We start from the raw sequence: 11,224 nt of genomic DNA, 5'->3' as shown, positions 1-11,224 counted from the left end.
CTAGTTATTTCCATGCAGTGTCCAGAAAGAGGTGTTGTTCAGCTTGTAGGGCACCACAACTGCTTCCACCCACCTCCATCATCATCATATGAAATAACTTTTTGTCACAACAAAAAATAGTGGCTGGTAAAATATTTGAGTGGCTGGTAAAAAAAATTTAATTTCCACCCCTGGTTCTAAGCCAATTTGCTGTGGCGTTTAAGGGATAGTTCAGATCTTCTTAAGTAGGAAAGCTAATAGACAATTAATATCTTACCTGTTGTAGATAGCTCTTTGAATAACCTAAGTTTGAAGAAACTTTAACTTTGATCGGATTGATAACCTAGTCCAAGTGAGGCCAAGGTGGGTCACTGCTATCTTAACACCACTCTATCTCACAAAATCAGTATTTTATTAACCTTTACATTGCCATCACATTTGCATTGGATAGTTATTCCAAAAGAACTAATATGAAATTCCTACAGTGCCCCAGGCTGCACAGGAAGTGCCACAGCTAGCTGCTGCTGCCACTATTTACAGTATGGCTGCAAATAAGCATAGAATTTAATATAAATACTTCTGCAATAATAAACCGATGGCAGTGTAAAGATTAATAACTACAGAAGAGGATTAGGGCCATGGTGGAAAAAACAGCAATTCTGTGAGTCATTCATTTTTGTTCCACTGTGGCCCGAATCCTCTTCTGTAAATAACATATGCATGAAATGATATAATTTAGTTTTTAGTTGTTTTTTTTTTAGTTTTTTTTTTATTTGTTTGTTTGTTTTTTAAATCCACTTGGTCTTGGTCCTGTTCAGACTAGCCATTAGCTCATCAGTCCTGTCAGAAGAAAACTTTTAAATCTTTTTCCAAATTAAAGCCATTTAAAGAGCTATTTGTACCAATGAAACTTTTTATTGAAACTCTCAGTAAGCAATCTTGAAATAGACTTATACAACATATTTAGGTTTGGAGTCAACCCAATTCAAGATGGCTACCACAGCTAATTAACCTTAGCCAACACAAAAATGATTATAACTCAATCAATTTAGCAAACATTCAGCTCAAATTTAGTGTGGTAGCAGCTGGAAATAATTTCCATTGCAAACTGCTAATTGTTCACAGAAGATCTTTGTTTAAAAGTTTGGTTTTAACTGGTAGAGGCAACCCTGTTTGTCTGTTAGCAAAATATTTCATAGACCACTGGATGGACTTCAATAAAACTCTCAGAAATTAATCACTGGATGTACATCTACAACTGATTAACTTCTGGAGTCAACAAAAGTAAAGACAGTCGCCACAGCTAATTGATCTTAGCAAACAAAAATTACTATAACTCAGCGATTTGTACAGATATTGAGCCAGAATGTGGTGTGGTAGTAGCTGAGAGTCATTCACTTCTCATATTTTGAGTGTCAACAGATCATGTGAGATTTTGTTTAAAACTGTCATGCAGTGTGGTAGGCAATCTTCATTCCTTCAAAAAGTACTAATTTCATTGTTTTCAATGATAGAAATTGTCTTATTTTTTGGTAAAGCATTTGAGGGTTTTCTTTTTCCACCCAGGATTAATTAAGATTAAATATTCTTAACCTGATAAACTGTTGTTTCAGTGTATTTTTTTTTTAAATGATTGTTTTTTTTAGATTTATTTTTCTGCACCTTTTTTTTAAACAGTTACCATTTTTACCTTCAGTCTGTTTAGGAATTGCACGGTTTCATTTCTAAAGCTGCTTTAATGGAAGCTGTTATCTTGAAGATCTTCAGAAAAAGGTTAGCTGATCCTTCTGCTCAGGTTTTAATGTTAGAGCTGTGTTTTTATTTACAACTAATCTAACTGTTTTTATTTCCCCCACCTGTATAAATGTCAGCAAATAGTCATATTGCATGCAGGAGTGACATTTTCAGCTTATTTTGATGAATCAACAGTTGGAATTCAAATAGGGGCTGTTTTACTGACAAAAGGCGTCAGCTGCTGCCTTGGAGAATGTTTGTTAATAATAAGTTTAGGAATTATCAATGAAGGAAAAATACATATCATTGAACACCCAGCATTCCTTGAAGGAATGCATATTGCTCACTGCTTTTCATTCTGACTTTTAGACAAAGATCATCTTATGTAAAGAAATGACAGAGTTATATCTAGTTTGTCAAATATTGAAAATCACACTGTCTGTGATCTCATGCTATAAGGCAATACCTTGCATGATCTGTTTGCACGTAGTGCAAGTGTTTTGAATGACTCTCAGCTACTACCATTCCAAAATCTAGCTCAATGTCTGTAATATTGACTGAGTTATAGCCATTTTTGTGTTTGCTAAAGTCAATTTAAGTCCAATCTTGAATTGGATTAACTCCAAAGGTTAATCAATTGTAAAGAAATGTCTAATAATTACAATTTGAGAGTTTCATTTAAATCAGTCAAGTAGTTTTTGAGATATTTTGCTAACAGACAAACATTGTTAATTGTTACAGGTAATGACAAAGTTTTAGACAAACGTTGGTGCACAATGAGTTGCACACAAACTGTGTGGTGGGTTCAATGCTTAGCTGCTACTATCACACCAAAGTTTAGCTCAATGTCTGTAAAACTGACTGAATTACAGTCATTTTTGTGTTGGCTAATTACAATTAGCTGTGGCGACCATCTTGAATCCGCTTAACTCCAAAAGCCAATCAATTGTAGGTGTCAATCCAGTTACTTTCTGAAAGTATCATTAAAATATGTTCACACACATGTGGATAAAAAGCTGTTCAGTGTTACAGGGTTATTTCTTGACACAAAGAGACTATAAATGACGTACAAGATCCAGTGTTTTTCTTTATCTCTCTGACCTGTGTAGACATAAACCAAGTCATACTTCTCGCTCTCAGGAGGTTGCTGTGGGGGAGCGCAGCAGAGGAGGACGGCTGCTCGAAGAACCTAAAATGATGCTGTTCAGGGGGAACACCTTCAGCCTCCAGGTGTCCATCCAGGACATCCCACGGTTACTCTGGAGCATCAAGCCTTTCACCACCTGCCAGGTAGGCGCGTCCTGGAGTTTAAAGCAGCGGACAGGTTTACTCTGAGTCCATCTGGGTTCTACTTTAGATCTCAGCCCAAACTGAAAAGAAGCTTTGCATCATCTGCTCTCCTTCCTTTACTCCGTTTACAGTTTTGCTTTTTCATCAGTTGCTATTTTTATCTCCTGTCGCTGAAATCAATCAATCAATCAACTTTATTTCTATATTACATTTTAAAAAATCACAGGGGTAACCAAAGTGCTTTACAATAGATTAAAACTGTCGCCGAAAGGTGAAGGTGGACAGTTATGTCTTTGCCTGTGACTATGTGTGAATGTGTGCCTGTCTGTTAGCAAAATATCTCTTGAACTCTTGGGCAAAATGTAATGAAACTCTCAGAAAGTAATCATTAGATGAACATCTACAACTGATTACCTTTTGGCGTAAACCCAATTCACGATGAGGAATCAATCTGCATTAAAATGCCCCCCACAGCTAATAAAATTCATCACCACAAAAATTTTATTGAGCTAAAACTTGGTGTGGAAGTAGCTGAGAGTCACTCGCAACATACTTTTTAGTATGATATCTTGTGGGATTATAGATAATATTATTTTTAAGGTTTGATCAAAACAGCAACAACTCCATTGCTTCTCAACTTAAGATGATCTTAGTCTAAAACTCTGGCATGAAAGGTGATGGGCCTTTCATTTTTTTTTTCTTGGTCACATCAAAGCTAAAGGGCAGCAGCAAGGGCACAGCAGGAGATCATTATCACAAACTTAATTATGACCAAGAGGCAGGAATACATACACACACACACACACACACACACACACACACGATGGTTATCCTCCTGTGGGTGCTGCACGTTCTGCTCTGCCCTGGTATGTTTATCCCAGCAGCAGCGTCCTATTAGTAAAATTAGCCCAGCGCAGCACCTTCAGAACATCAACATGGATATGTTAGAGCGAGGAGAAGGTTGGAGCAGGAAAATGACTGGAGGCCCTCACTCAGACACTCCTCACAGCTGAGAGGAGGCTTTTCAGAGCGGCTGTCCTTCTGTCTGATGGATCTAAAGAGACGATGATTCATCGGTAAAATGCTGTTTTGACCCGGTTTCTCCGCTCCATCATCTGGGTCGCACACAGGAGTGAGCGCTGACAGCCGAAATGGATCCTTCAGGTTGCTTTTACTTTGGGGTTTTGAGCTTCAACATTTAGAGGAAACGCAGCGCCAGTTGTAAATATTCAGGATTCACTGCTTTGATTCTAGGACCCACTGCAGATTTATATCTACAGATGAAAATGGAGGCCGCAAAAAGAAATCGAAGTTGAAGGAATGCATATTGTCAGTCACCTTCCGTACCGGAGTTTTAAATTAAGATGATCTCATGTTGACAAATGAATGGTAGATATATAAGTCTCTGTTACTACCACACCAAATTTAGCTCAGATGTAAAATTGACTGAATTATAGGCATTTTCATGTTGGCTAAGCTGTATTCACCGTGGCAGCCATCTTGAGTTGGATTGACTCCAAAAGTTAATCCATTGTAGATGTTCATTTAATGATTACTTTGTAAAAGTTCTATGAAATCCATCCACTGCTTCACAAGGTGTTTTGCAAACAGACAAACAGCGATAACTCCAACATTTAATGATAAAGTTTTAAGCAAAGATGTTGCACAAGGTGTTGTGCTTGGTGTATGTGATGGGGATGATGCTGAGCTACATCCACACCAAATTTGAACAAAACATCTGTGAAATTAGATGACTTCTAGCTATTTTTGTGTTTTATAAGGTAGATTGGCTATGGGTGCCATCTTGAATGGAGGTAATTCCAAAAGTTAATCAGATATAGAGGCTGGTTCAGTCATTACTTTCCAAAAGTTTGATTAAAATTTGTTCAGTGGTTCATAACATATTTTGCTAACAGACAGACAGACTTCAATAGCAAATAGCACAAACTAGTGAGATGAAAGTTATCAGTGGGTTAACATCTACAACTGATTCACATTTGGAATCGCACCAGTTTAAGATGGCCGTCACAGCCATTCAACATTAGCAAATACAAAACTGGCTATAACTCGGTCAGCTTTATAAATATTGAGCTAAATTCTGTCATGGTTGTAGCTGAGAATCAATCACAACACCTACTCTGAGTGCTATATAAAAATATCTTATGAACTACTGTTACGCCATTATTTCTAAATATTAATTGTTTTCAGTTTAAAACTCTGGCATAAAAGGTGGTGGGTGATATGCATTTTTTCAAGAACACTAGGCCTTTAGTTTCATTATATTTTCTTTCCAAGCAGCCAGACTTTCCGGTAATCTGTAAAAATCGTCTTGATCAACAGTTCCCAAGGCTTTCTGAAGGTTTTTTTTTTTTTTAAGTTTTTCTTTGATCCTTGGTTGCTTTTTTTTCAATCCTTGTACCTAAATGTGACAGCATAGTGTGCCGTCAAAATGAGGAAAGCGGGCAAGTGGAGGGCAAAAGAAAACATGTTGAGGCTGCAGAAACTCTCCAGCTGATGAAATGTAACTGAAAGTCATGTCTTTAAGAAACAGGACAAACATCCAGCTTCATCTTTGAGCTGATCATCGACTGGATGTCAAGTTTTTAGCTGTCAGCTCTTTAATAATCATCCTGGAGCTGTTTTATCTTCAGCTGAAGAAATGGGGGCAGTGTTTTCTGAGACAGGATGCTTAAAGATACTTTAAAATTTGGTTTTAAGGTCAGGGTCATGTGACTTAACAGAAAGAGAAAATCCTGTGAAAATGTTCAGGCACGAGGACTGAAACTGAGTGGAAAAGCTGCCAAAGTTCACAGAAGAGGTATAAAAAGAACCTTCAGAAGGTCTGGAGACCTTTTGATTGCGATCATTTTCAGCTGCTTGGAAGAAAATGATGAAGAAATTACAGAAATAGCATTTTCTGCAAAGCTGCAGTGTCGATGCTAAATGGCTTTGCTGAAATCTGCTGAAGAAACTGTAACGTGCCTTGTTAAAGCTAAAAAAAAGCAAAAAGCTAGCTAAAGGCCAAAAGTACCAAAACTCTAGCTAAAAGTAGCAAAACAGTAGCTAAAGCTAAAAGTAGCAGCAGACAAGCTGCAATCAAAATGTATCAAAAGCCAAAGTTCTTTTTAACCCAAGTATTTTCTATTTTTATTAAATATTAAGTCCATGAACCTAATCTTGACCTAGTATTTCTATAATAGTTGTCTTCTTGGTATTGTTAATGCTGTTTTGTATTTTTTTTATTGGTATTAATATTTTTTCTTCAAAACATGTTTTTAAAATGCTGATGACTCATCTCAGTCTTAGGTTTTCCCTCAAAATGTTGGTACGGATGCTGTCCAGGAACCGTTCGTGCTTCCAGGTTTCTAGCACCTGCAGGTTTTCATTGTGACGGCTGAACTTTGTTGATTAGTTAACAGCATTGATTGGCTAACGAGGCCACTCACTCACTGCTAATTAAACATGGGAACAGCGGGGGGGGGGACCGAGGCAGGATTCAACAAAGCAAATGTCTTATGCAGGATTTAATGAGTGTCTCTGCCACCACAGCCTGATCCTTCCATCATAGTGTTCTTCCTGTCCGCCCTCCGTCTGTTCCCGCCCTGCAGGAGTTCTCCTTTTCTCAGGTGTGGGCCGGGAACCAGAGTCCCCTGCAGTGTGCCTTCTCTTTGGAGCGATACAGCCTCTCCTCGTCTCAGCTCTCCTGCAAGATCAACGTTCGACAGGTCGCGGGAGAGGAGCACCTACTCCAGATATACACGTCTGTAGTAGAGGTGAGTCATGGAAGAAGGTGGTGTCCGATCAGTCATAGCGAATGTTTCTTTTACTGCACTGTGCAGTTGTTGATTTCATTTATAAAGCTTGTTTAATGAGCTTCTCATGGAGGATTTTATGTATGAATCCCACAATGTTGTCACCTGCCACCGAATAGCAAAAGGCAGACAATAATGTTTTTACCTGTGCCTGTGTTTGTGTGTGTGTTAGCAAAATATCTCATGAACCAGTTAACAGAATATAATGAAACTATGAGGAAGTAATCATTGAATTGACATCTACATCTGATTACCTTTTGAAGACAACCCAGTTCAAGATGGCCGCCACAGCCAACTGACCTCAGAAAACACATAAATGTTTTTAACTCAGACAACTGTACAAATATTGAGCTAAGATTTGATTAGTGTATTGTAGTTTATGTATATTTAAAGCTGATTACTTCTTGTCTTCTAGATTCAAGATGGCCTCCACAACTGATTGACCTTAGCAAACACCAAAATTACTATAACTCAATTAATGTTACAGATATAGAGCTAAAATTTGATGTGGTTTAAAGTCATCCCCATCACATAGTCTGAGGACTAAAACAAATGCTTGACATGTCATATTGTGTGAGACCTAATCATCATGGTAACATTGTTTTCAAGGTTTTACCATAATGGCTATAATGGTCATTTCTAAACAGAAAATGACCTTAGTTTGAAACTCTGATATGAATGTTGGTAGGCGGCTCCTTCATGGATTGCTGGGTCTTTATTTTTAATGAGGTTTTTTTTTTTGTCCTTCATGTTGACTTGGGTGAATTTAGGCTGCAGTATTAGGATCTCCCTCTCTCTTTGTCTCACTACCAGAATGAAAAGGGAGTGGTCCCCTTTTTCTCTCAGTCCGACTGTACCATCACCTCTCAAACTGGGGCGAGAGCCTTTAAAATCCCCCCGTCCATCCGGCAGCGGATCACCGCCACCTTCGATTCCCCAAACTCCAACGGGAAGGACTGGCAGCTCTTGGCCCAAAAGCTTCACATAGACAGGTCTGAGTTATGACTACATTTCATCCTCTCCCTCCCTTTAGCTGACATTTACATTCTGCTGAGTCATCCCTGAATGAACGAGCTGGCACGTTTTGCTGTAAATATTAGAACAAGGCCTGGAAAGCCAAACTCCGGCACGCATGTCTACTCATAAATCTAAACACTGTTCCCCATTTTGAATGCCACTTTCAATCTGGAAGTTAGGCAGCGTGTCGGCTCATATCTTTCATCACCAACCAGCCTTCAGTTACACTCCACACTCCTGATTTCATTATAGATCTAAAACACATGCACAGACAGAAAGAAGGCAAAGACTGGGGGGGCAGCTTTAGCACAATCAGAATACTGTAAGTTGCACAGCAGATGCCGCGTGTTGCAGAAATGTGAGGGAAGGTCTCTGACTGCTGACAGCCCAGCCTCTGGCAATAAAAATGTGTTTGTGTTAGCGCTTCTCATTAGCGGCGTCTATACATGCGCTCCATCTTCCAACCCCAGCTAAACACTCTGGAGCTCGTGCCAGCTCGGTGTTTGTGTAGGCGTGGGAGGATTTTAATTGTTTGGAGATGGGGTGATCTCTGTTTGTGCTTCAGAAGAGGAGTCAATAATCAAGTGCTTATAACCACAACGACTCGGGGAGCCGTGCAGGCAGGCTCGTAAGCACCGAGGAGGAGAACAATGCCTTGTTTCTTGGCTCCTGCAGAAACTCTGGAGGAAAAAGTTAAGCAAGAAACTATGAGATAAAAGAATGTTGATCTGAACACAAACAATGGTGACTGAGAAAAAAAAATTAAGAACTTCTTTCTTCTTTTTCTTTTTTTTTTTTAAAGTTTTTCAAACACACCAAGAAGCATGTAATAAGGGTGTCTCTACCTACTTAAGTTGATTTCAGTAATTATTTCTCTGAGTGTGTGGGAAAATTATCATACGGAGGAGGTGGAGGGGAAAAAATATAAAAAGAGGAAAATTGTCATAGTAAAGAAATAGTGCCCTCTCTTGGACAGATGTTGTAACAGCTGCAGCGCTAAAAACCAGTCAAAAGTTTGTTTTATGCCATAAAAAGGTTACTATTACTATTTCCCATGTGTTTTTTGTTAATAAGAACAAAACTGACTAATTGCTTTTGTCGTGAGATTTAAAAAAAATAAAGAATTCTACAACAATTAAATACATTGCTCACTTTTATAGATATGAATATTTCTAAATGGCTAAATATAAATTAGAATTGGAACATTTCTGAAGAAGGCTTTTAATTGCTTTTAATTGTTTTTAATTTAATTTTAATTGTTTTCTGAGTGTAATTGACAATAAAGTGGTATCGAGTCAGGCTGGACTTTAACCAGATCATCAGTTCAGTTCCGATCTGGTTCAACTCAAACAAGCCTGATTGTGTCCCTGCATTTCAGGAGCTATTTTTCAGGAGATCAAGCTTTTTTTCTTTGTTTCCTTTTTTAAATGTAAAGGGAGGTAGTCCTAATTGATATATTTACCACTTGGAAAATAATTTGCTTTGGTGTTTCTTTTATAATAATTAGTTCATCCACATCACCTTAGGTTCACTCTTTTATTAGTCATCCTTGTGCAGCCTGATCAATAAACATATTCTGTTTTACCAACTTCTAGGAACTTGTGCTACTTTGCATGTCAGGAGAGCCCTTCCTCAGTGATTCTGAGTCTGTGGGAAGCCCAGCACCAGGACTCTGCAGACCTGGACTCCCTGGCTAGTGCCCTTGAGGAAATCGGAAAGGTTCAGTCCCCCAGGGGAACCTCCACTCTCGGCTGCAGCAAAGAGGACTCTGAATTCACAAAGGTTGGGTAGGGAAAGTCTACCGGATGCCAACTGATGATGAACCTTTACTGCATGAACACTGACGATCAGCTGTAACTATCAAACCTACAGACACGAGGGGAAGGAGACCGTTATTGAAGGAACACCTCTGCTAAACCAAATGGTCCATAAAGAGTCGAGAACTGACCAAGCCGGAAGTATTTGTGTTTTAGGAGACAACACATTTTTGAAAAGGATATCAGTGTGACTGAGAAAAGCCTCGAAAACCTCCGAAGCTGATTCAGTCACTCTTAGTCAAAGAGTCTAGATGTCTGTGAGAGGTAGGAGCGTGTTTTAAACGCCAACAATGACGTGATCTGACCCTCCCGGTACTAAATGTGCTCGTACAGTATTTGCCATCAAACCGTCCTCTGGATAATTGAAGTGTACTAATGTCATAATCAAGTTCTCTCATTTATTTTGTTCCATTTTTTCACTGTAATATTTCCAGAGTTTAATTTAAAAAGATGGGGGGTGGAATGATGAGTTTTTCCTGTCAGAACATCTTGTCCATAACAATCAGTGTTAGCAGTGATTAGTATCTAAAAAGAGTTACTAAAAAGGATTTACAAGAGTGTATCATCATCATCATCATCATCATCATCACCATCATGATTCAAGAATCAGGCGCAAGAACAAAAGAATGTTTCCAACCTCACGGATAGAGTAAAAAGAAAAAAAAACACCAGAGGAAAGACTGCAGAGGAGAAACCGACTGATCTGTGCCTCATCTGGAGCAGCAGCCTGAGCTGAACCACTTCCCCTGAGCTCCAGTAATCAACATCTGGTTCATTTGGAGGAAGTTTAATGTCTGACATGTGACTTTATCCCAGATATACTGGGGGGGAACATTGCAAACCCTTCAGATTGCTGGCACTGGTGAAGTGGTGTGTTTTTTCGTTAAATTCCCTGTGGTCTGATTTCTCTCTCTCTCTCTCTTTCTCTTTCACTCTGTCTCTCTATTTTTTTGAATTAAAAGTTTACCTTTTGATGTTTGGCTTGACTGGAGCTGCCTCTCTTGGATCACTGGTTCATCAAAAACCTGGGCCTTGTAATTTGGGAACATTTCCTGCTGTCGCTTCCTCTCCTCAGCGACTCCCAACGTCCACTTTCAAAGCTGATGAAAAAGAGAAAAAGAGTCCCCACAGTCAGTTTTATCCACCTGCCCCCAAACTTAATAAAGTGACTTTGTGTTGAACTCTGTGTTGGAACTCTCTTTCCATCTCTTTAATGAATTGAACTGTGAACGCAGCCCAGATACAGCACAGTGGAGAAATCTGTTAATCTTTAAAAAAAATCGCTGTTCAAATAAAAGATGAAACAGAAAGGCCTAAAGTCCAATCAAAAGGAAAAAAATAAAATAAAATAAAAGAGCTTTGTGCAGATCACTGGTTCTGTCTGACCATGATGATGTTACTTTGATGATGTGTAACCAACACTCACTGATTGATGAAGATGCTTGTTGAAGCTCTTCATCAGTAAGACCTACTTTTTTAAAGTCTCTAAATTATAAGTATTCTTTATTTATTTCCCTACATCCTGAAATTTCAACAGATTTTTTTATTATTGATATTGGGCTTACCCAAAATACT

At 38.7% G+C, this 11,224-nt stretch overlaps 1 protein-coding gene across 1 annotated transcript in view; it reads left to right on the top strand.

Annotated features, from left to right (window-relative positions):
* Positions 1-10,830, top strand: part of LOC108242607 (netrin receptor UNC5D) — a 340,333-nt gene extending 329,503 nt beyond the window's left edge. Inside the window, exons 15-18 of the mRNA XM_017427560.3 lie at positions 2,854-3,003; positions 6,612-6,776; positions 7,629-7,807; positions 9,428-10,830. Coding sequence (XP_017283049.1) covers positions 2,854-3,003; positions 6,612-6,776; positions 7,629-7,807; positions 9,428-9,623 — 690 coding nt within the window. The 3' untranslated portion in view covers positions 9,624-10,830. The remainder of the gene's footprint in view (positions 1-2,853; positions 3,004-6,611; positions 6,777-7,628; positions 7,808-9,427) is intronic.
* The last annotated feature ends 394 nt before the right edge of the window (positions 10,831-11,224 follow it).

The sequence above is a fragment of the Kryptolebias marmoratus genome, linkage group LG14 (genome assembly GCF_001649575.2).
Source record: "Kryptolebias marmoratus isolate JLee-2015 linkage group LG14, ASM164957v2, whole genome shotgun sequence".
NCBI classification, from domain to species: Eukaryota; Metazoa; Chordata; class Actinopteri; order Cyprinodontiformes; family Rivulidae; genus Kryptolebias; species Kryptolebias marmoratus.
This window is presented reverse-complemented; position numbering and strand designations above follow the sequence as displayed.